Consider the following 25,789-nt stretch of genomic DNA (forward strand, 5'->3'; position numbering starts at 1 on the left):
TAGTTACATTATTCCTGCTGTGCACATTGATAGGCTCAGCTAACTACAGTACTGAATTGGGGATCAGTTGTTCCCTAGTCACAATGGTTTTTATTTGGCCCCAGAAGGTAAGATATTGTCTAGAAAGAACAAAGCTTGAAAGGAGATGATTCCCTAATCTAGAGCACAAGTTTAGAATTTTAACCATTTAAGGAACAGCCAAGACATCAGCTAAAGTGATGGCAGATTTCAGTTTATATTCACCATTGTTATAAAGGGGGCACATTGTAGCTATGCAGCTACAGTCTGAAAAACCCACAGGATAAGGACAAATTAAAAGTCAAGTCTTCAATCAGTACCGGTATTTTCCTCCTTGGTCTCCATGTTTAATTTATATCAGCTAAGGATAGTCTAAGTTTGTCTACTGAAATGTCATTTGTACTCTTTACAAACCTTTGAATTTGTTCAAGAAGGTGAAGAGAAGATTAAATATCAAAGGTGGGTAAAAGGTTGAATGGCTTGAAAGGCTGAATGACAGTGTTTCCTACGAGGTGGTGTGTGTGTGTGTGTGTGAGAGAGAGAGAGAGAGAGAGAGAGAGAGGGAGGGAGAGAGAGAGAGAGAAAGTAAATTGACTTGCAGGACAGGCCTCAGTATGAAGCAAGGTGAATCAATTGGTTCAGAAAGCAGGTTCCACAGAGGGTGCTGTTTTCCGCCTCCAGAATTGGATTTGTTTTAATTTTTAATTTCAAGTGCATTGGCAGAAATCCACAAGACCAACGTTGGTGAGGGCAGTATTCTGGGCATTGTGGTCAGTTGCCCTACTTTGCAGAAGGCTGTCCTCTCTCCATTAGAAGGGCTGTCAGAGGACAGTCTTGTATTTGCAGGGGTCCATTATTGGAAGGGCTACCCAGTCCAAGTCCAGTTTAAAGATGAAATCATGGCAAGAGAAAGCAGGGACTTCAAAGTTGCCACTTATCACCTGGACAGCGGAGTGATTTGGCCTACATGCTACGTGGGTGGCACTGTGGTTTAAACCACCAATTAGTAGGTCAGCAGTTTGAATTCGTGCGACAGGATGAGCTCCCATTGCTTTGTCCCAGCTCCTGCCAACCTAGCAGTTCAAAAGCATATCAGCATGAGTAGATGCGCCAAAAGCGGTTTAGCCATGCTGGCCACATGACCTGGGAAAGCTGTCTGAGGACAAATGCCGGAGATGAGCGCTGCACCCCATAGTTGAATTCGACTAGACTTAACTGTCCAGGGGTCTTTTACCTTATCTTTACCGTTACATGCTACAATCGTCTCCACTATGATGAAATGTCTTATATTTCTAGTTTGAATGATAGCAATTATTTCTAGATCTGCAATTCTGCAAACATGTCCTGTTGTCTTTTAGAGATGCCTAAGTGGCCATCCTTGAATGAAATCTCCCAATCAATGAGCAACTTCCTTCCAGCCTAAGTAGCTGGAATATAGGAATGACCTTAACAACTAATAGTCCACACTGGTGTACCTTCTAGTTGCTCATGCCAGGTCATGCTCTCTGTGTGGTCGGGGGGGGGGGGAGAGACACTGAGAGCATGGGACCAACTGGAGGAGAAATCTGAAGAAGAGTCCTGGGAGGGAGAATAAACATATGAGTATTGAGTCAGACCATTGGTCAACTAATTCAGTGTTGTCTAATCTGATTGGCAAAAGAATTACAAAGGACTCCTTCTGAGTCTGAAGAGGCCATGAGAAGGGAGAAAACAATAATTATAAGATTTGTAATTGTTTTCCCCACCCTAGAACCCAGGAGATTGCCCCTTTTTATTTTCACAACCATTTAATGACAATCGAGCCCAGTCCTTTCCTCTCCTCTTGGACTTTCTTTTCCTCTGCTGAATTCCCCTTCTCAGATTAGAGAGATGCAGCACAATGTTGCATGGAAAAAACTGTCTTGCATGCAGGGGGTGGGGGGAACAAGCCCTTTAAAAATTAAACTTTTCCTTACTGAAAGTGCATAACGCATGAGGCGTTATTTTAAAAATACCTAGCTGAAAATGTGTTGAATTCTGGGTGTGAAACTGTTAATTAGTGAGAACTGGAATGCACATGGAGAAGTTACATTATTGGGAGAGATTCAAAAGCAGATAGTGGGTGGCTGGGTCCATATTAGGTGTGCGCAGGGAATTAAACCACTTTCTGCATGCCTTCTACTTGCCTAAAGAAACTGTACAGAATGACGTGTTGTAGGTAACACATGTTAGCACTTCTCCTTCCACATTTTCTTCCAGGCTTTTAATGGGAGAGTAGGAAGAAAGAGGACGGAAAGAAGTCCTGCCCCTTCGCCTGCGGAGCCTAGGGAGGGGGAGGCAGGTCTGCTGGCTCACTGTCCTGCCCCTTCCATGGGTTGGAGAATTTTTTAAAAAGTCTCTCATGAAATAATGCTCTGTCCCATGGGAAAGGTATCCATGGCACACACTGAGATCTTGATTTTCAGTAAAACAATTCTTGGAATAGATTCTAACTGGAGGGCCAAATGAAACCTTTTCCAGACAAATTCTGGTTGACAAATGTTGCTGTATTTATGTTGAATTTGATCCAACAGTGCTTAAGAAGTAAGCACTGTTTATTAGCAAGATGTTTCAAACCATATATATTTCAGCTTTTAATACAAGTAATATGGATATTTGGCAAAATGTCAAGATGTATTACTCCAAATCAAAAGGTGATCAAAGCAGCAGAAAAATAAATTTGTTTCAGATTACATTTGAGGCTGAATTTATCAAAATTGTACTTTTGCAAATAATATGAGAACCAAAACACAGTCATTCACACTTCCATTAGAATTTGCAATGGAGTTCTCCAATTAACCAATGTTTACAAAAAAAGCACATATTAAGTAAAAGTGTACATAAAAATTACATAAAAATTAATATATTCATGAAAATAACATGTAAAATGTGTCTGTTAGTTAAAGCTGAGTAGAAAAATGAGTTTATTATTAGAAATTCACACTAAAATGCTGGTGAATTTTCCTGATAAAAAAAGAAAATTCACAAATTGCTGCAGAAATGTATAGAATCAAATTTAAGATGGGAAAAAAATTAGTAACTGAAGGAATCAAAATTGACAGATCCTTCCATCCCTAATAGTAACTGAGAGATCTATTCTCCACAGATCACATACAGAGTGCATTCTGGAAAGAGAATGCTCATGTTCCATAAATTATTGTTTTTCATTACATTGCTTTCCAATCATCACGTTTCTCTCAGAACCCTAATTACAAGTGACTGATATGGCTAACCTTTTGCTTCAATTAAACATGGATGTACGTGAAGGAAAAGGTACACCAGGATGGCCAAATGGCTGAATGTCCTGACCTCAAGACACATTAGGCTGTGTGTCCATCCAGTCAGCTAAGTCCCTGTCCAACTTACACACCATGTAAATTGATCTTCAGCTTTTTTAACTTGAACACCAAAGGACATAGAAATGCTGATGATCAATATTTAGCTGTAGAAGAAGGGTTAACCTGGCTGAGATCAAAGATATGGAACATGGATGAGGTTGCAAGGCCAGAGCCTTCAGGCTACAACTCAGTGGTAAAAAACAAGATCAGAGAGAGGGTTTCTTTTCCCCCTCAGGAGAAATTATTTAACGGCATTAGATATTCGGCTTAGGAGCAACCAACATGATAATAGATACTAACACTGGTGGAGGAAGAGGAGTGCGGGGGGAGCGCACCGCCCCCGGCAGCACGATCCCGGTGGGGTGCCAACGTGGCTGCTCCTCTGCCTGCACTGGGCACCACACCCTCGGGATGCACGCCACACCCTGGGACGTGTGCCAGCCCCGCCCCCACCTGCTCTCCACCCCCACCCCCCCGTGTCGGAGCATGAAGCTCTGCCACTGGATACTAAGGCTTGATTAGTTGCTAAAGGATCAACAATGGAAAAACTAAAGCAGTTCTAAATACAGAGGGCAATATAACAAAAGCGACATTTCAACTTTTTAAATTTTTGAGACCCATCTTGTCCAATACTGTACTATCTATGCTGATTAGCCAAAGCTCTCCGTGGTCTTAAGACATAGGCTTTTCCTGAATTTTCTTTTTACTGTGACTGTATGCATATAAAGCATGCACATTTCAATGAAACTATGGGACCTCCTTTTGGCAGCATCTAGTATGGCTGAGGAATAGAGGAGGCCTTTGTTTATAAGCTCAGCAGCATTCATGAGCTGGTTGCCAAAGGTAATCTAAGGATATGGTGGAATGATGAACCTGAAACCAGATTACTTGGACTGACACAAGCAACAGTTATAAAACTGCTGTGAGCATTCATATAAATAAAAATGTGTGGATTGGGTTCAGATATTTCAGGGTTCTTAAATAAAATCCATGAAGTGCTGAAAACAATTAACTGAGAACCAAAAACTATTCTGGCAAAGATGTGTGAAACAAATCAAAGTGCAAGCAGCAGAAAACTGATAAATGTTCTGACCCAATATATTTCTCACCTACATTTTCATTTAATGTAACTGTTTAAAAATAGTTTTTCACCCTCTCTGTGTGGGTTTTAGCCATAATCGTAGTGCACTATCCTTATTTCTTAAGGGGAAAAAAAATCACAGGAACAAGAGATTCCCTTGAGAATACTGTCAAGCTGTCAATACTGTCAAGCTTGAGTTCTGGAAGTATTTCAGCTGCCCAGTATCCACAAATTATTTCCACCAGGAATTTGATCCTAATCCTCAGTTCAACTACTGCAGAATAAGCAGAGGATTTAGTTCAATAGTTGAAGTGGTATCTTATGGAAACTAAGTAGGGTAGAATGATAAAAATCAGGTTCCAGTTACTTCTGAAAGCTCATTCTGTTCTCCCGTTCCATGCTAATTTCCCAATATATTGCCTTAAGTTGAATGGGGCTGCTCTTTTAACCAGTAGGAAGTCTCAGAAAGCACTAGCTTTTTCTTTTTCACCACCCTCTTCGCTGCTGAAGCATAGAAGAGCTTTAAAAACACTATTAGCATATACACAGCATTTAATTGCACAAATGAAGACTTAAGTCCCAATTAGCTGTGAGGGCAACACTTTAGCGGCCCTTTCCAGCTGCCACTTTCTGGTGGGGAAAAACTGCCCAGGGGTCTTTTCCTTAAGTGCCCAGTAATTTCAAAGGAATACTAATTAAAAGAAGTTAGAGTCAAGTGTTTTAAAAAATATATATTTATTGGGAAAGTGAACATTTACCATACATAACCAGTATTCATCTCCCCACCTCTCATTTGGCTCCCAAGTCCAGACTTAAATGGGTTACATAATACTGTTTAAAGCTCCCCACCTCCTTGAGCAAGAGGGTCATTTCCCATGTAAAGAAAGGGCACATGATGAGATGCTATCTTACTCAATTTCCTCTCCATTTCACAAGCAGCAGCTAATGAAGCAGAATGTGAGCCCAGAAACAGAGAGAGATGAAGGGTGACAGCAGCCATTAATAATAAGCATTTCCCCTTCCTCTCTTCCCTCCACACACACCCTGTGCTCTTCCCAAATCTGTTCCAGGAGGTTAGGGAAAATCCTAGAACAGATTTATATATATTTTTGGTTGTGCTGGTGGGTAGGAGAGAATGTTCCTTTGTGCAGGCAGAAATCCTTGCACTGATGGAACATTCACTTTAGCACTCAGTTAGCACCATGTTAAGCTGCCTTTGTAAAATTTACAAGTTAGGCTGCCTTTGTAAAATTTACAAGTGGATAGGTTAAGTAAGCAGAGAACTAGACACACATAAGTAGTCTTAGGGTGGTTCTGGACTGGCAACTTCTAGGACTGCCCAGCTGCTCTTCCACTATGCCTCTGCAAACATCAGAAACATGCCTATTTTAAAAAGTGCAAGAGTAGTGCTCTAGTGATTCGCACCTGTGGAGATTCTACTGCTATTGCATTCTGTCAGTGTGTGTGTGTGTGTGTGTGTGTGTGAGAGAGAGAGAGAGAGAGAGAGAGAGAGAGAGAGAATTTTTTTTTTCAATCTTCTGAAAAGAAAGACGTACAGGTAAAACAGAAGGAAAATCTGACTCTTGCTTGCTAGACTGAATAAAATGTACCCAGGGGCTAGGAACCAAAGCTAAAACTGTAGGACCTCTGAGGCAAACATATTCCATGTCACATGGGCATGCCCAACTGTCAGGACCTTTTGGGAATCTGTTCTGACAGAAATATGGTCTCCCAAGAGATCCTGTGATAACACTCTTTGTATAGCTGAATAGGATTGTTTGTATTCATAATAGCAGAACAATCAAAGTGTTCCATATAAATTCTGATGAACTATTAGATTCTTCTTCAAATAATTTTATGTGGATTTGTAAGTAAATATGATTCTTTTATCTATGAATCCATTATACAGTACTGTATATTTATTTGTTTAGAATAATCTTTATAATGGATGGGATTCACTTAATGAGTCCTGCCAGCAGAAGCCAGCACAAGGACTTCTAAGACTACAGTGAAACATTTGTCCCTCTCCTCCCTCTTTGTGCCCCTCACAATTTCCTCTGTGTGTGTGTGTCAGGGGAAGTCCCAGAACAGCATCATGCAAGGTTAGGAGAGGGCTTATCATTCTGGCTGGCACTTGTGGAACATTCAGAACAGCATATAAACACTATGGAAATTTACACCTGTGAAGAAAAACTGCAAGTATTATACCCTTTCAACAACAAATGTCAGAATTTTTTTGTGGTCTGAAGGAGAAAAAAGCATGTGGAAAGCAAGACAATAGTTTTATCACATGATGTAAAAAGTGAATGAACAAAGCATGGATAGTATACATTGGCATTTCTCAAGCTATTTTCTGTAGAACCCTGGAGTTCCACAAAGCAGTCCAAGTGGATATGCAAAGAATGCAGCTGTAATGGCAGACAAGCATACACAATGTGTGATTTCCATTGAGCTGCAGTCATGAGGATTAAATGCACCACTCAAGCAATTGCCCTGGGGATCCATTCCCTTTCTCTCCGTCCCTCACTGTGGTTTCCAAGGGCTGTATCAGTAGCGGCCAGTGGGGTGCCATTGGTTACCTGGCTTCCGAAGGCCATGCTTCACTGCTAGGTACAAGAGGGGCAGAGGTGAGGCATCTGGGAGCTTAGCATGGTGAGAGCACAGCAGCAGGGCCAATCTGATACTCCTGGCAGTGACACAGCAAGGTCAGGTGGTACCCAATGTGAAAAATTTCTTGTCACTCCCCACCCCACATATTTGCCTGCAAAAATGGTTTGATGTTATTTCATATTTTTTGGGGGGGAGCCAGAGTTGTTGAGCTTTTTTGGGGAGCCAAAGTTTTTGGGGAGATCGTGTGCCTTGCGACGAGGAGTCTGCCTGCCGCCCTACAGCTGAGGGGGAGCTACAAGCGGACCGTTTTGGCAGTGGGAAGTCTGCGCACGCCAAAGCCACAGCGTGCCACACAGCATTTTGTCACCCCCCCTCGGAGTGACCACTACCTCTCCCTCTCAGCAGCTGGCAGTAACATACAGTGCTGGAAAGCCAGGTAAGCAATGCTGCCCTGACTGCACCACCCCCTACCGTGTTAAATGTGCTGTTCAAACACTCTTCATGGGAATATATTGTCCCTCCTCTTAGCACCTTCCACTGAGCTGCAGCTCCTTTAAGTGAATAAGTGTCTGTGATACGAGCCTAAGCCTTAAAGATCACAAACATAACAAAACAAAGGTATTTTTGTAATATTGTTAAATTCAGAATAAAATTGATCTGAAAGCACTATTTATTTTAAATCAGCATTATGTTGTTTGGTGAAGAAGAAGAAGAAGAAGAAGGAGGAGTTTGGATTTGATATCCCACTTTATCACTACCTGAAGGAGTCTCAAAGCAGCTAACATTCTCCTTTCCCTTCCTCCCCCACAACACTCTGTGAGGTGAGTGGGGCTGAGAGACTTCAAAGAAGTGTGACTAGCTCAAGGTCACCCAGCAGCTGCATGTGGAGGAGCAGGGACTCGAACCCGGTTCACCAGATTATGAGTCCACCGCTCTTAACCACTACAACACACTGGCTCTGGTGCCGTTAGTAGTAGGCATTTTAAAAGTTCTTTTTAAAAGAATTTGCTGGAAGGGTTGTCCTGACATTTTGTTTGATGTGAAGGCTTATGCCACTGCAAAAGGTTTTGAGAAGTACTAGTTTACAGTAATTGCCTAGGGTGGAAATATCCCTGATCCCTGAGCAAATCAGCCCAGCTCTTCAATAGCCCCATGAATTGCTGCAATAGCCAGAACCCTCTTGGCAATGTCCCCCCAACATGCTCCAAACCCAGACCATTTTCTCATTCTATTCTCTGCATACAAAGGGCAAAAACTGTTTATTTCAGCCCTCTTTGCCACACTAGTTCATTCCCACATTGGTAGAGCTCAAGTGTGATCTGCATTTCAAGCTGGCCTTGACTGCTCATTAATTAGCATTCCTTGCTAGTGTCTATAAACTATGCCAAAGCTAAAGAGCTTTGTCTTGAAAGAACAAGACAGCATAGCTCATAAAACAATATGCACGTAGCATTCTTTAGAATATGCCAAGGATTCATAAAAGGAAATTTTTCAAAAACTGCTCTGGGGTTTGGTGCAGGAAGCTTTATCGGTGACACATGGGAGCTGGCCAATTAGTACTGTGTCTTCTGCTTGATACCTGAAGATTGTCCCACTCCTTTTGAGCTCAACATTGATGTTAGACACCGCTTTGCTTTTTAAAGCTTTTAAAGTTTTCTTTTTAAAGTTTCACAACCGGGCTAGTCAGTGTGTGATTGCAACCCTCAGAATTCAGGAATCCCCATGCAGCTACTTTGTTTTGGGTCCCATGCTCTTGGAAGTCTTAAGCCCAGAGTAGTAAAGCCAGGGATTTGCCCTCTTCTCAGGGGGAAGCAGAGACTTGGAGAGCTGGCTTTATGCTATGTGTAAATTGCAAGGGATTGCCTGGAGATAAACAAAAAAAGAGAACAGGGTTAATGCCAAATAAATAAGGGTAACAGTCAACTAAGTCGTACTCATTTTCAGTGGATTTACTTGAAATATGGCTATCACTGAATATCATTGCATAAAAATCAGAAAGAATTCAGTGATACAAAAGAAGAAAAACAAAAGATGAGCATTGTTGCCTTTTCTTTATATCTGAGTTTAGAGAAGTGCAGGTGATCTATAATCTCAAGCAACAATAGGCAGAATTTAGCAGAACATGTGCACACAGATTCTGTCACAGAATCTCAATTTAAAACAAAACGAACACTGGATTCTACTCTAGTTTTACACTGCAGCAGTATCTTGAAAATGTGAACACTGGTAGATATAAAAATATTCAACTCACAAGGGGCTAAAGCAGAAGCTTTTGGAGTTCAGTCTTCATAGCTGGCTGAAACCAAATGAAGAAATATTTCAATTGCATAATGCCCTCCGCGTGCATGATTCAGTACCAACTCAGTGTTCTGCACCGTTTATTAGTGAAAATCAGCAGTGAACATTACCAATTCAAATCAGGATTTAGAAGCACGTTAATTCCAAGTAGTTTAAAGTCAGTTTACAGTAATTAAAACTAGGACCGCTGCCCCCCACCTCCAAGCCACAGGGAGCTTTGTTTTCCTTAAGATCAGGTGTTTTCCTGATTCTGCTCTGCCCTCTAGCGGTTTTTGCTATTACTATTCCCCTCCAGAGAGAATTGCCTGTTTTATTGTGAAAGCATGAGTTTGGCCAAACTGTGAGAGGCAGTGAAGGATAGGCGTGCCTGGCGTGCTCTGGTCCATGGGGTCACGAAGAGTCGGACACGACTGAACGACTGAACAACAACAACATTGTGAAAGCAGATACAGTATTAGGACCCATTTACAGAACTTTACAGTATTAGGACCCATCTACAGAACTTTGGCTAATTATCTAGCTATCTGATTAATTGCCAGACGAATGTCAGTGTTACAAAGTGTCTGACTCTTTGTGACCCCATGGACCAGAGCACACCAGGCACCCCTATCCTCCACTGCCTCCCGCAGTTTGGCCAAACTCATGCCAGTCGCTTCAAGAACACTGTCCGACCATCTCATCCTCTGTCGTCCCCTTCTCCTTGTGCCCTCCATCTTTCCCAACACCAGGGTCTTTTCTAGGGAGTCTTCTCTTCTCATGAGGTGGCCAAAATACTGGAGCCTCAACTTCAGGATCTGTCCTTCCAGGGAGCACTCAGGGCTGATTTCTTTAAGGATGGATAAGTTTGATCTTTTTGCAGTCCATGGGACTCTCAAGTCTCCTCCAGTACCATAATTCAAAAGCATCAATTCTTCAGCGATCAGTCTTCTTTATGGTCCAGCTCTCACTTCCATACATTACTACTGGGAAAACCATAGCTTTAACTATACGGACCTTTGTTGGCAAGGTGATGTCTCTGCTTTTTAAGATGCTGTCTAGGTTTGTCATTGCTTTCCTCCCAAGAAGCAGGCGTCTTTTAATTGCTGTCACCATCTGCAGTGATCATGGAGCCCAAGAAAGTAAAATCTCTCACTGCCTCCATTTCTTCCCCTTCTATTTGCCAGGAGGCAATGGGACCAGTGGCCATGATCTTAGTTTTTTTGATGTTGAGCTTCAGACCATATTTTGCACTCTCCTCTTTCACCCTCATTAAAAGGTTCTTTAATTCCTCCTCACTTTCTGCCATCAAAGTTGTGTCATCAGCAAATCTCAGGTTGTTGACATTTCTAATTTAATGACTTTTGAGATGAAGTACCAGTACTGTATGTGAAATAAATAAAACTTAGAACAGCTGATGGTGGTTCATGAAAGCAGAGTATTATAGTATTATTAGAATTATTATTATTATACTGTGTTTATATGCCAAATATTCTTCAAAACTGTATGATTGTGCAAACACATATCTTCCACCCCCCATGTTGATGAAGGGTAAACTCTATAAAATAGTCTGATACTCTCCTCTGCTATATGGGCTGGGAAACTTCTGCCTGAAACCCTGGAGAGCAAGCGGCCAAAGGTATTAATACTAGGCAGTTTTCTCATCTAATCATTTCCATGGTTTCGTTTTAATCTGTCAGAGAGATGCAACAAGATGAATACTACTGAATATTTAGGCTAGACATAAAAACAAAACCAGTAAACAGTATAACGCCTCCCCATCAAACGGCTCTAGTAATAATTAATAGTATCTGCCACCGTTTACACCCTTCAGCCAATCCTAGCAACAGTCCTACGACAGCGATTTTCTATGCGTACGCCTAAAACGACTCAGTCCCGCGCGCCTGCTCATTCAATTGCGATAAATACTGAGAAGCTGCTAGTTAAAGTAAGAACGAGTCACGTGCTGACGTCACCGCGCGCGTGATGTGAAAGAGATCGCTCTATCTCGCCGATAGAGCTATAAAAAGTGTTGAGTGACACGTAGCCTTAACTTCTGAATTCTGAACTGGTCCCCCCCCCCCTTCGCTGTGACAGCTGAAACGTATTTGGGACTGGAATATTCGCATAAACAAGCAAACAAGATTTCCCACACAAACAAGAGCTGAATGTGAAACAGTAGGAACTTCACTCTTCGACTGCTTTTTTTTGGTGGGTGGGAGGGAACCACCCTATGCAGTGGGGCCTCGTGAAAGCTACTGCAATATTATTATTAACAGCAGCAGCAGCAACGGCAATGATAATAGTAATATTATCTCTTCTATGCCATTTTATATTTTTAAGGGGGGAAAACCCTCAAAGCGGTTTACATTAAAACATCAAATAAAACAGCCAGGGAAAAAAATTACAAAGAAAGTAAAATATAAAGTATATATCCATTCATAGCAACATAACGTCTAGATTATAAACTTGTCCATAGATGGTGGGGAGGGGCAGTTCTCACTTCCGTCCCGGGGGAGACTTCTCTGATGGAAACCCGGAAACTCTCTATCCTGATAAGGCGACGCTTCACTCTTATATTTTTCATACAGTACATATACCTATGTATATCTCTCTGCGACCCGAGCCGGCCTTCGTTTCCTCCCCTTTCTCTCCGGCGAGCGGTTGGTTTGGGCGGCTCGGGTGGGCGGGGCTTCTCTCTCTTGACAGGCACAGCGCGAGGAGAGGAGGAACCGCCGACGGTTGGGCTGTGTGGCCGTTGGGCCCTTTCGCGGGAAGCCCCGCCTCTCCCCCCTCCCAGCCGCGTCCCGCGCTTCTCCGGGTGTCGCAGTGGGGGGCTCCGAGGAGTCCTCCTTCCAGCTTGTTGTGTTGCGCGGGCCGAGAGGGGGAGGTTGGGTGGGGGAGGGAGTAGGAGAAGATGTTCGAGATCCTGCGCGAGCGGCTGCTGAGCGTCCAGCAGGATTTGACCTCGGGGTGAGTTAACTGCCGCCTCCGCTGCCGCGATAAAGTTTCTGAAAGTCCCTGAGGTGCTGAGGGAAGGGAGAGCTCGCGTGACGTGTGCGGGGCGGGTTGCTGGCGGAGTAAGGGGGCGCGAGGGGCTGCCCTTCGGGGCTCCACTGACGAGGGACGTGCCGTGGGGCGTTGAGGGTTTGCTGCGGAAAGTTACGGTTAAAACGCCCCCTACGAAGGAGGCGTCTTTTAAGGTACTTTGGGAATGAGCCCCGTGGTGGAATTCACTGGGGCTTTACTTCGGAGTAAACGCGCGTCGTGTGTCGGTGTAAGAAGTGCGTTCGCGTTTGTGGGCGGATTGCCTGCTAACTACCGACACCAGATGCGTGTTGTGAGGATGGGGCAAGTGGCGTGTCCCGCGTCGGGTTTTCTTTTTAATATGTTACCGCAAATATCACCAGGGGTGCTGCACAAAAACCACGCGCTGTCAATTAGTTCTTGGCTACTTTAGTCCTGAATAAGAGTCACTTCCCATGTCCCGCCTTCCTTCCCAATGTTGCTAAATGAACTTTGGACTTGCTAATTCGTGTTGTTGTTGGTTTGTTTGTTTTTTAATCACTCACGCTGCTTATCACCTGATCGTGCGGTGTTTTTTTTTTATTTTAAAAAAGGGATTAGAGCTTTTGCTAGGTTGCAACTGATTGCTTTCCTATCAGAGTACATTACCTGTAAGGTAAGCTCGTTTTGGAACAAGAGCCCAGCCAATAGGACCCCTTTCCTTTTTTAAAAAATGCATAATATATATATATAAAGTTAATGATCAAGGTTTGGGACTCATAACGTTGCAGGCAATGCTTTGTATTCTCCATCTTCCAGTCCCCAGTTTGTGTGATTTTATTGGCCTGCTTTTTAAAAAGACTGATAGAAGATACAGTACTAGTTTCCAATTGCTCTTATAAGGGCTGTTTTCCATGTTACCAGGAGAGGCCCTGTTTATTTGGGCGAATGGGCACTGTTCCACCAACCTCAGTCTGTCCTTGCTCCCACCTGTGTCTCTCTTACTTCCAATCAGGCCAAGGGGGGACACTTCCGGTCAGCTTCTTTCTCTGCAGTCTCAGTGTTGCCCTTGTGGAACTCATTAGGGAGAAGGGGGGGGGGATATTATTGATAGGGTCTGCCAGGCGTTGGCTGTGGTTCCACCTACTGTTGGTCTCCTGTTGGTATGCCTGTGCTGCCCAGGGCAGGGGATGGAGGGTGCCCTACAGGGTGCCACAGTTCAAGGAAGGATAGGGCTGGGGAAGCTGCTCCCCACTCTCCTCCTCCTCTCCACGGGTCAGGCCTGTCCTGGCGGCAGAGCTACCGCAACCAGGCACAAGGAGCGCTTTGGCTGAGGAGGGTGGGCGGCATCATTGCTGCCCACACTCCTGCTCTCTGCTGCCTGATCAAGCCTGACCTGGTGGTGGCTGGGTGCAAGGCGTGCTGTGGCTCAGAAGGGTGGGTGGCATCGTTGCTGCCCACTCTCTTGCTCTTTGCCGTTGGGTCAGATATGACCTGGTGGCAGAGCCGCTGTGGCTGGACGCGCCCTGTCGTAGCTGAAGAGAGCTGCTCTCTGCTGCTGCCGAGGAAGCTGTGCAGCAGCATTGCCACCCATTCTCATGTTTTCCTCCCCTGGGACAAGCCTGACCCAGGAGTGGAGCGGAGCTGCGGCCAGGCACAAGCGCCCAGCCAAGGCTCAGCTTCTCATTCAAAGGGGACTGTCGTGAGGGCGCCTGTTTGCACCCCCTCACAAAATTACACTTGGGGCCATGGCCCCCATGAACTCCCCCCTCCCCCATGCTATACTTCTGGTCTCCTGATCTCTGCCCTACCAGTACCAGTGAGCACCACCAGCTACCTCTCTTCTTGTTCATATATGGAATCTAGCTATGTTCTTGTTGCCTTTGGATATAATGGGAAAGTTGGAGTATACCTGCTAGTGTACCCAGGCCTGAGTCATTAGCGTGCCTGGGTACATTACAATGTTTGATTTACTAATGGCTAGCATGAGAATTTCCACCAAGCTTATAATGTGACAGGCCCTCTTTCATGGGTGTAGCCAGGATGAGGGGCAGGCTTTATGTTAGGTAGGGCAGAAATGAGTTATCTGTGATGTGATTTGTCAGTTAAGCATTTTTATTTATTTACTTTTAATTATTTACAGTCCTTCCCTGCTCCATGGTTTAAGCTGACTAAGTGGCATGGAGTTATGTGATACCAGAGAAATCGGGGGCTGGAAAAGTATCAAAATAGGTGGAGGAGCTGCACTGATATATCCAGTGAGGTTTATAGGTGGCAGGAGAAATGCAGAAGAAGCAGGAAACACTTAATAAACCTCAATAAATTGCCTTATTTTGAGTCTCACTGCTTTTCCTTTGTGTGTGTTTTAGGCTGAAGACCTTGAGCGACAAATCAAGAGAGGCTAAAATAAGCAAGCAGAGGTGCTGTTGGATATTCTTAAATTATACTTTATAAAAATTGCATACGCAAAATCCAATTTATTACATGACATTTACATGGCATAACAAATAGTTTGTTCTACTGAATAACATTAAGAAGCGCATATTAGCAGGTTTTCTGTTTATTTTTTTTGAAAATTTCCAGTATAGGTTGTTGTGTAATTGTGAATATTTGCAAGAGCAATGTAAAAAAGGTAGCTTTGTGATCTAAATATTAATTAGAAAAGTACTGTAGGACTTCAACATTTAACTAACACATTCTGTTATTTTTTATTACAGGACTATACAGTGTTCACCAGAGTTTTCTGCTGGATTACTCTTACTGAGCAAGTAAATTCTGTCATTTAAACTCCTGTTGAATTTCAGTTATTTATAATTCATTTTATTTTTCTGGAGGCATGGATGTAGTCAGTAAGGAGAGATCCTGTAGCACATTGCCTTGCTCCCCTTGTTTACTTCAATATTCAGTAGAAAACAATTAATTCTTTTTAAAAGTCAGTGTTTTCATTTATCCTATTGATACCTTAGTATGGTTAGCATTTTGTTACTTATATGGAGAACAAAAAACTTAGTATGCATTTCTAAAAACATAAGTCCCATTGAGTTCAGTGGGGCTTGAGCACAAACACTATTGGTAGTGCAGCCTGGTTAAGCATAGCTAAGATGAAGATAGGGAAACCATATCCTTGTTTTTAAGGAAAATTAAGGATTTTTCATTCTTCTATGTTTTATTTGTGAATGTGTGGTTTGTTTCTGGCAATGGTTCAGCAGTTTCGAACCCCTCCAAGCCTTGTTTAACTCTGATGGGTAACTGCTTATGTAAGAAATTTGGCTTTCATTTATAAGTTGTGTTATTGGCCCAGGTTTTAGACCTTGTGGTTTCTGGGTAAGGCTCCAGTGCTAATGGGAGTTTTAAAATATAAACATGTTTTCATATTGTGATCTTAAGATGCAATCCTGCAGAATCCTCAGTAATACTTGTTACCAAATAGATGTGAATATAACTTTGCAATTAATCTCTGCAAAATTCTGAAAAAAATGCTTGCTTTCTAAGCCTTGACAACCCGAGTGCTTTGAGTTCAAGATTGTTTGACTTAATACATTTTAAACAGTTTTTGTTTATATACAGCAAATACTGTATATTCTGGCATATAAGACTACTTTTTAATCCAGGAAAATTTTCTCAAAAGTCGGGGGTTGTCTTATATGCCGGGTGGAGAATCTGCGGTTGAGTATATCTCAAACTCTATATTTTAACTGGAAAAGTTGGGGGTCGTCTTATACACCCAGTCTTATACGCCGGAAAATACGATAAGCACTTTGGTTCAGGACAGCTAGGTGAGCTTGTGGGCCATAACCTTAAGTGTAAGTCCAATGATATCACTATTTTCTTTTGTGAAGATATGAAGATACTTGGGCAACTCTTCACAGAGGAGCAAAAGAATGTGCAAAAGCTGGAGAGGTAAAACATTTACAGAAACTAACATTCAAACATTTTGTTTTTTGCAGTTGTTTAGGTATTTTGCATTTAGGAAGGTACACATCTCTCTCATATAAATGAGAATTCACCATGTAACATTTGTTTGAAAGAATCCTGAACGTTGATCAGCATTCCTTAACTGGGAACCTGGTATTTTATGTAGAATGCAGCTCCATCCATGTCAGCTGAAAATCACCCCCCACCCCCCCTCTACCTCTCTGCTGGCCCAGACAAACCACGTGCTTGCAACATGCATGCCTTACCTAGAGGAGCCTTAGTTTATTCATCCCCCACATGCAGTACATTATTAATTGCAGGCAACCATCCAGCACTTCCACACCTTCACTTGACTTTGATGGATGTTCAGCTGAAGTGCTTGGCTGTGTTCACACAAATGTACATGGCAGGGAAATTGAAGTGCCATGCTACTCACAGAATAATGGGGTTGTACAGGTCCCTGCAAATTGATATGTCTGTATTCCTAGGGAGCATGTGGGCTACATAGCTGTAAATCTTCACCATGCTTCTAAATTAATACTAATAGGGGGCTTTGGAGGAAGGGTAGGATTCTAATGTAATAATTAAAAACCTTTGCAAAATTCAAGATGTACACCAACAAAATTAAATTGTTCATATACATTTGCTTCTTGAACTGGTTTAAGAGCAATAAGAATATAGCCACATGTCATCAAATCAGAACTCAAATCAATCTGATTATTTGCAAATAGAACCTAGTTGTGCTTCATTATATATTGTTTCTGTAAGTAAAACACATAAATTGTACATAAATATACTTTTCTTTGGCATATTCCTGTTAAATATATTAGGCTTCAAATGTCAAAATATATTATAGAATTAAACATAACTTACAGTATTGATGACAACGTCAAGGAGTTCCATGTTCATGATTTGCTGGCTTTCTAAGCTGTGGCATGCCTTGGATACTTACAGAATGCCAAATATCTAACTGAAATTTCAGCAGAAGGTTTTATAAACTTTAAAATGTGTAGCAGAAATAATTGCTGAATTGGCATAAACTTTGATTAGATACCTGAATTTACAATTGTATTCTCAGTTAAAATCTATTGTTCCAATATTTTTCAAAAAAAACACAGTTGTCTCAACTTTTACAGCTGCAAAGGTTTGCCTTGTTAAAAGGAAAGACATGAATATGTTAATGGGCACCTCAGGCCTAGGTGCCAAATGTGGCTCTCCAAGCGCCCCACACCCCCTTCCCCTGGGTCATGTATCTCACTGGCCCTGCTTTGTATCTCCTTAAGTGCTTTTGCCTGGCTGGAATGTATCTTGTACTATGATAATGACTCTTGCTTGCTGGAATGGAAGGCAAAGAAGTGTGTGTGTGTGTGTGTGTAGACTTTTAACTCTTGCATGGATGGAATGGAGTATTCTGTTGAATAAGAGTCACATTTGTGGCTCTGCCTCACCTACCACTGTGAAGGTTGCCTGCGAGAAAATGTGGCCTCAGGCTGAAAAAGGTTCCCCATCCCTGAAATAAAGAGTTGACTGAATAGACTGGGTTATTGGAGTACTACCGGTAAATGCAAAGTGTTAAAATTAATGTTATATTGAGAGTTGCTCATAATCAGAATTCGCATTTCAAAGTAAATGACATCCATTCACTTTTGGAGAGACCATGGCCAGGTGTATGTCTTGAAGAATACTTTTGCAAACTTGGAAAAATATTTAGTATGGTACATTAGCATAACTTTGATTAGTATTTTTGTTTTATTTGAAATCTCTGTTTTATCTGTATTTTGCACTGAAAATATTGTGAATTGAAATGTGTAGCTATTTAAGGCTTTGACAGCTGACTCATGAGCTTTAGAGGTTTGGAGAGTTAAAATAAATTTAATAATGTTAGTTTTATCCTTGGATTTAAACATTGCAGCTGGTGGATAGTGAAGTTGTGATGCTTTCTGCTCACTGGGAGAAGAAGAGAAGCAGTCTCCTAGAACTTCAGGAACAGCTCCAGCAAATTCCAGGTTTTTTAGCAGATTTAGAATCTACAACCACTAGCTTGAGTAAGTGTGTGTGTGCTGCTTTATTTATTTAAAGATTTGTCCCACCTTTTAGGAAGCTTTCCCCTAAATTATGAATATACAAATGTTAAAACATCACAGTTAAAAATTTAATTATGGTATATTAAAGGTATGATAAATAAGAGTTGGCATACAAAAATTAAAACTATTCATAATAATGCTTTTTAGGAATGTTTCAAGGCACAGAAGGAGGAGGATTGCCAGATTTCCCTAGGGAGAGAGTTCCATAATTGAGGTGTTGCTGCAGAAAAGTCCTGTCTCTGGTACCCTGGGAGATAAAAGAGCAAGACTTGGAACGTTATATTTAATCTCATGTATGCATGTGGGCAAAGGTGTTTCTTTAAATAGTTGCGTCCCAGAGCATGAGCTTCTTCAATTGAGTCCAGACACAAATTGATAACCAGTGTTCTATTCAAATATGTGGTCACCCTATTTCAATTTCTAAATTGTCTTTAAGGGAAGTCTAATGTAGAGAGCTAGCCTTAGCTGCAAATGCCATGTAGGCATCTATTGTTAAAATTGGATACAGGAGAACCACTTCTCCTGCATCAAGCGGTGTACTTCATTCTTCAGGAAGTGTGCAGTCCCATCTGGAACGGGTTATATATCTCCATCCAAATCAGATAGATTCCCAACTAACAGCATGTCTGTGTTGTCTGATTAAGATTCAATCTGTTAATCTTCCTCTCATTCAGTATTTCCTGAAGACACTGATTCCAAGTTTCTGCTACCTTCCTGGGGTTAATCGATATACATTTGTTAATTTTGATCATATAAGATATCTTCTCTGGTGCCATTATTTTAGTATTTGAGAAGTTGTTTTTCTGCTATTTGTAAAGCTCTCTAAAGGACAATTGAAAAAAAGAGTATAGGTAAATTGGCAAATGCTTGGCTTTTGTAAAGTTCATTGTAGGTAGTAAAAAAATAGGGCCCCTGGTCATGTAAACTGACTGGAGTTTTCTAAAGTCTCCACTAGGGGGTGCTCAATTGCTACTTTTCCAGAAATCACTACAGTATCTAGTTTGAGGAAGAGGGGAGCATTGAGGACCACATTCCCTCTTGGCCAATCGTCTGGGACTGCATGCCAGTGGTGGGTGGGGCCAAAACAAGAGTTAGCATGGCCAGAAATCATATTGCATGTACCCCCCCACACCATTGCATTTATTATATGCATACAGTGTGACTCATCAGCACATACCACATGAAAGCCAGCTTATGTTCACCCCTTCAAAAAACAATTAGGCTTGGGAAAAATCATTTTAGCTTTATGCCTAATTGCTTGGGGTGATATTAATGGGGATTGCAGCTGCGGTTTGTAGGGTTAACCCCCCTTCCCGCAAGCTGCACTCTCCATGAATATTGTGTCCTCCCCCCAGCAACTAAGATTAAAAATAACCTAACCAACTGGTTTCATTTGATTGGAATTGATTGGATTTCATTTCATTGGAACCTATTGAAGTGGTTTTTTTCAGCCTAACCATGGTGTGTGTTGGGGTGTAGCATATGTGTGTGTCACAGCATATGTGGAGCACGCAAGTTTAGAAGATCCTGCCCTTATTGAGACTGCTTGTTTCCTGTTGAATGGTATAGTTTAATGTAAATAATCAAATACCCTACATTGTAAGTACAAAAACCTACTCAAACAGTATGTGGGGTTTAAATGATTCCTCAGTTCCTTAAATAGACAAAAACATATTGTACAATTAACATGGATATAAAGTTTAACAGTTGCGCAAGTAAAATAATGCAATAATAAGGAGCTGTGAATTGTTGGTAAGAACAATGATGATCATCATCATAAACCATGCAATTGTAACATGCTGTAAAGAGCCTATGAACACTCACCATATTTCACAACCACATGAGTAGGGCAGGCAATAACGGGGCACTAAATTTTGTTTAATGCTGTTGGGGTGTGTGTGACACAGATGCATAGCTGTCAACTTTTCCCTTTTCTTGCGAGGAATCCTATTTGGAATAAGGGAATTTCCCTTAAAAAAAGGAAAAAGTTGGCAGCTATGCACAGATGGTCTGTGTTGCTTCTTTCTCCATACACCATCTTGATAAGTGTTGTGGAGTGGAAAGGGATTGCTCCCTGTGATGGGTGACTACTGGGTCCTTCTTGTGTGTGCTCCATAGGATGTTGCACCTTAGGATGTTTATGGAATAAAGTCACTAGATTTTTCTACATGGATCTTCTTTCATGTAGTGATTGTTCAGTGAAGCCTAGGCCAGTATCGAGGGAGAGTGTTGGTGTGAAGGGAAAAGGAGGGAAGAGGAACCTTCTTTCCTCATTGGCCATATCCCCAATCAGTGTGATTAGTTTTGAGACATCACTTGTTTGCCAAGATAAGCAAAATTTTCTTTAAAATCATCACAAATTATGTTCCTAATGGTTTGCCTATTTTGATATTTGAACATCTTGTTACATAGTCCAACTGGAAGCAAATTTTAAGGAAATGGAAAATCATTTACTTTATCTTGAAGACCTCTGTGGACAGTGTGAATTGGAAAGATACAAGCATATGCAAGTACTACAGCTTGAAAATTACAAAAAGACTAAACGGTGAGTTTATTATGATTTTAATGATTTATTTTTGATATTATTGATTGAATTCCTTCTTTCTGTGCAAATATGTTCATCTTAGATATCTTCTTGTCTGAGAATGGAAACTTTAGGTCCCAGAATCCTTCATGAAAAGGAATTATCTGCCTGCAGTTGGCTTTCAGATTCAGGTTGTAATCTTATGCCCCATTGAATGTGGAATGGACTAAGCATGCTTAAGATTGTGCTGAATATGTGCTAGAAAAAGTTTCACTTTGGGTATTTTAGGCCTTCAGTCTTCTACTAATTGCAGTGACTTGATTTGCCTTATTAGTCATCTTCTGTCAACATTGCTCTGATTCATAGTAAAGGGCATTACATAGTAATTGTGGACTCCATTTGTTTGGTACAGATGAAAAAATAAATGCTTCTAGCAATGGCAGGGACCAGCTATTTCTGGGTGAGCAAAATGATAAATTGGTTCATCAAGTTGTCATTCACCTCTTGGGAGAAAAGGTAGTGTCTGGTTTGCTGCTGACATATAGTGAGGATAAGATAAATGGTGTTGGGAATAAACTTGGATCAAGTGATCATGACTTAGTCTGGTTTGATTTAATTAGCAGGCCAGTTGGATTTAGAATTGCAGCTAAGCTATTTGATTTCTAAAGGACATATTTTGACATACTCTGGAGACACATTAGTGAGGTGATCTGCATTGTAGGGCTTATACCCTTGAAGAGAAGAGCTGGAATTTTGCATTAAATTTACACCAAATAAGATGGTGAACTCTTGGAGGTAAAATCTCAAGATGCAACCGGATGAACAAAATTGGAGGATAACAGAGTGAAAAATTACTTATACAGTGGTACCTCGGTTTACAAGCTTAATCGGTTCCGGAAGTCTGTTCTTTTTTTTTTAAAATAACTTTTTATTGATTTTGTAAGATTTTTAGAGCAAATATCATTATACAATTAATATAAGAAGGGAAAACAAAAATAAAAAAGGAAAAGGAAAACAATAGATTCGTCTTACACACATAATTAGTTCTTCACATTGTTAGGGGACTTCCCTCAGTCCCCACTCTCTGAATTTCATTTCCTTAACATTAATCAGCAGTTTCTATAATCTAACTTCTTAACCAATATACTTTTAAAACATATAACTAATTTAATAAGAAAGGATATAGCAAAAACCTATTACTTCCTAAGGTAACTCTAAATATTACAATATTTATTCAAATAAATTTTATATTTCTTCCAATCTTCTTTCACCATCTCTTCTCTCAGATCGTGGAGTCTTCCAGTCAGTTCGGCAAGTTCCATAAAGTCCATCATCTTCATTAGCCATTCATCTATTGTTGGTATTTCCTGTGTCTTCCAATTCTTGGCCAGTAATAATCTCGCAGCAGTTGTGGCATACATAAAGAATGTTAAGTCTGTTTTGGGTTTTTCTTCACCTACTATTCCCAGTAAAAACTCTTCCGGGTTTTTTTGGTTTTTTTTACAAAAGTGTCTTTCAACACTTTTTTCATCTCATTATAAATCTTTTCCCAGAAGTCTTTTACTTTAGGGCACGTCCACATGTGGTAAAAGGTCCCTTCATGTTCCTTACATTTCCAACATTTGTTATCAGATGTACGATACATTTTTGCAAGTTTTACAGGTGTTAAATACCATCTATACATCATTTCGGAAGTCCGTTCTTAAACCGAGGTGCGCTTTCCCTAATGAGGTCTCCCGCCGCTGGTGCCCTTCCACTGTTCGGATTACGTTCCTAGATCGAGGTAAATTTCGCAAACCAGGATACTACTTCAGGTTTTGCGGAGTTTGTAAACCAAATAGTTCGTAAACAGGGCTGTTCTTAAACTGATGTACCACTGTACAGAACAAGGAAGGCCTTTTATTATCAATGACCGTTGGCTTACCAACCAATTCTAATAATTTGAGAGAGAACTCAATTAATGGGATACATTATTGTCAAATGTTATTAACTGCCATTCAAGAGAGAACATAGTACAGTGGTACCTCAGGTTAAGTACTTAATTCGTTCCGGAGGTCTGTTCTTAACCTGAAGTGTACTTAACCTGAAGCACCACTTTAGCTAATGGGACCTCCTGCTGCTGCTGCTGCTGCGTCGCCAGAGCATGATTTCTGTTCTTAAGCGGAGTTCTTAACCTGAAGCATACTTAATCTGAAGCGTACTTAACCCAAGGTACCACTGTATACACAAATCTTCCCTTTTATAATGTTTTTTGAGATGCTTGTATTATAACAGAGGAAGATGTAGTTGTTTTCTATCTCACATTGCAACACCTATTCAGATACCAGACAAATGAGGCTTTTTTCTAAGGTGACCCACCTACCCAGTTCAGATGTAACATTCTCAACTCAAGAAACTCTAGTTTTCCATTCCAGTAGGGATAAATTCACAGGCTGCCACCTCCTCATGCACCATCTGCATGTTAAACCACAGTTTCCCTATAAAGTCCACACTAGGAAACTGATTTCCTACAATCCAAAGTCTGCCAAGTACTGTATACGAACCATGATCAATCCTAGTTGGTATGGTGTGCTTAAATCACAGTTTTCAGGTTTGGACATTGCAGGGAAACTGTAGTGCATGTTAGTCTGTTGCAGCAAAAACCACAGAGAATTTTGTGCTATTCCATGCACCTGATGAAGTGGTGTACAAAAGGTTATTCCATAATAAATTTAAGATGGCATAACTGATTAAAATTTAATCAGCAGGCTGTGGGCATGAGGAGAGCCCATCCCTCTACTCAGGATAATGTATGTTATTTAAAGAAATAGAAAGGTAGCAGCACCAGTTTAGGGTGACTGAGCAGGAGTATATAATCCTTATCTGGTGTTCATTATCCATGTGAGTTATCCAAAGGAGAGAAGCTATCCTTACCTGAAGTGCTCAAGGCAAGGAGAAAGTAAGTGTTCTTGAAGCCACACATGAGTTCAAGGGGCCTCATTCCCAGCCTAAGAGTGATTTATATTGGACTTTTATCCAATCTTCACCACAATGCTATGATTAGGTTGAGATATACTTACTGCATCACCTTTGTGAATAATCAGGGTTTAGAACCTGAGCCCCCTCTAAATCCAAAACAACCTATCACTATTCCTCTGTCCTGTTATATTAATTGTACATATGAAACAAAAGAATTTAAATATATCACATAGCTAAATTCATTTCAATATTCATTTCTGACTTGAACCTTTTTTCCTTGCTTAAAAAACTACTGTTCACTTGAAGATGACATTCGCTAATGCCAGCTGTGCCTATTGGCAACGTTCCTGATTTGACATTGCTGCAGAGTCAATATATGCTAGTTTTCAGTGTTGCACTAAATATAGGAATTCCAGCTTGTTGAAAGACACAGCCTTGTTTTGTTTTATAATCTAATTGCCAGTAATTCCTTTGAGATTTCTCTTGAGAGAATGGGTGCTCCTCAGATTACTTCCGTCAAAGAATGTTGTATGTTATATATTCACTTGAAGCAGGCTGGAATTATTTACAGTTAATCAGAAAGGGTGCATTGGAAAAGGTTTACCTTATTATGTAGAAATGAGCACTGTGCCACTGTGTCCTTGATTAAGCATTGCTAATATTGATCTTGAGAAAAAGCATTTCTTTGGTGGATGTTTGTAGAAACCAGCACCCTCTATTGCTTCTCCATCTCTCTGAATGTAGCCGTCCAGGTACATTGGGCTCTAAGACACTGTATTTTACCATTCTTTATATTATAGAACTTCATCTTTCTCCCAAGCAATTTGTTACAGTTTTATCATGCATACAATTTTCTACAAGTAATAAATGATAAAATGTAGAATTTATACTAAATCCTTCAACTCTGAAGTTCATTTAGAGTAGTGTTTATACTTATTTTATTAATATGATTGGATATATGACTTATGTTGTCTCTGAATTAATAATACCAATAATTGAAAGCACTTTTTAGAACTTGATAAACATACTTAAACTATTTCAAATGACTTGCTTTTAAATTCTTGCACAGATTAATTGGTTATATTGTTCATTCAAAGCTGTTTTTTCAGGCAGTGGGAATAAAATATATCAACTGTTGATTGACTTGAGATGAATTTATTGTGTGTAATATTGCTGTTTTACACACCCTGATTATGAGAAGCAGTCTTACATACTTAACATACTTATAAAAATCATGCAACCTTACATTCTTTTCCTGTTGCTGACAAAATGTTTTGTGCAGCTAAACTTGTGATCATGCATTTTGTTTTGTTTCCCTCTCCCCTTTTACAGGAAAGAACTTGAGATCTTCAAAGGTAATTCAAATCCTCCCCCCACCCCTTAGGACAACTTTTACAAAATCAAATGTAACAAATGATATCTATTTCACTTTAGTTTCTGTATTGCACTGCGTAACTTCTGGCAGACCAGTTCTGCAGATCAGCTTTAGCTACCATAATGCAAACAAGTGTCTTACTCTGTCTTCCTGGCCATATATGTTTCTTGTTGAAGTAAATAAGTAATGCTCTGTTGTGCTGATATGCTGGCAGTAAAGTTAATAAACAGCGAGCCTCCCAACTGGCCTGAGGTGTTGAATGCTGTTAAGCATATGTTGCATGTGGGCATTGTGCCTGTGGTGGATGACTGCTAGTCCATAGTGTGGCAGTGTTTTTCCTGCTGATGCACAACTTGTTGAAACAAAATGTGTGAGGCACAAAATATTAAAAAATTAAAAAATTGTTAGCAGTTGCTGAATGTGTGATTTTGCTTAGCTAAGTGAGTGATTTTATTATTGCATAACACAGTCAATTAACTTCAACAGATAACATGTGGCACGTTATGTAAAATGCCACATAGTTTTAGCTTGGTATTGAAAATGTCTTGTTTGTCATGACAGCTTTAAACTCAGGCTGTATTAGTAGAT

General features: G+C 40.8%; 1 protein-coding gene across 5 annotated transcripts in view; it reads left to right on the forward strand.

Annotated features, from left to right (window-relative positions):
* The first annotated feature begins 12,061 nt into the window (after nucleotides 1-12,061).
* Nucleotides 12,062-25,789, forward strand: part of DTNBP1 (dystrobrevin binding protein 1) — a 46,672-nt gene continuing 32,944 nt past the window's right edge. The window contains exons 1-7 of one of the 5 annotated variants that reach the window (XM_033154638.1): nucleotides 12,062-12,312; nucleotides 14,715-14,765; nucleotides 15,063-15,113; nucleotides 16,185-16,245; nucleotides 18,173-18,305; nucleotides 20,757-20,889; nucleotides 25,159-25,181. In XM_033154638.1, coding sequence (XP_033010529.1) covers nucleotides 12,257-12,312; nucleotides 14,715-14,765; nucleotides 15,063-15,113; nucleotides 16,185-16,245; nucleotides 18,173-18,305; nucleotides 20,757-20,889; nucleotides 25,159-25,181 — 508 coding nt within the window. In that variant the 5' untranslated portion in view covers nucleotides 12,062-12,256. Of the gene's footprint in view, nucleotides 12,313-12,346; nucleotides 12,366-12,648; nucleotides 12,671-14,714; nucleotides 14,766-15,062; nucleotides 15,114-16,184; nucleotides 16,246-18,172; nucleotides 18,306-20,756; nucleotides 20,890-25,158; nucleotides 25,182-25,789 lie in introns of those variants that run through there. The other 4 variants (XM_033154641.1, XM_033154640.1, XM_033154643.1 and 1 more) reach the window with 4 other exon arrangements.

The sequence above is a fragment of the Lacerta agilis genome, chromosome 7, assembly GCF_009819535.1.
Source record: "Lacerta agilis isolate rLacAgi1 chromosome 7, rLacAgi1.pri, whole genome shotgun sequence".
Classification (NCBI taxonomy): Eukaryota; Metazoa; Chordata; class Lepidosauria; order Squamata; family Lacertidae; genus Lacerta; species Lacerta agilis.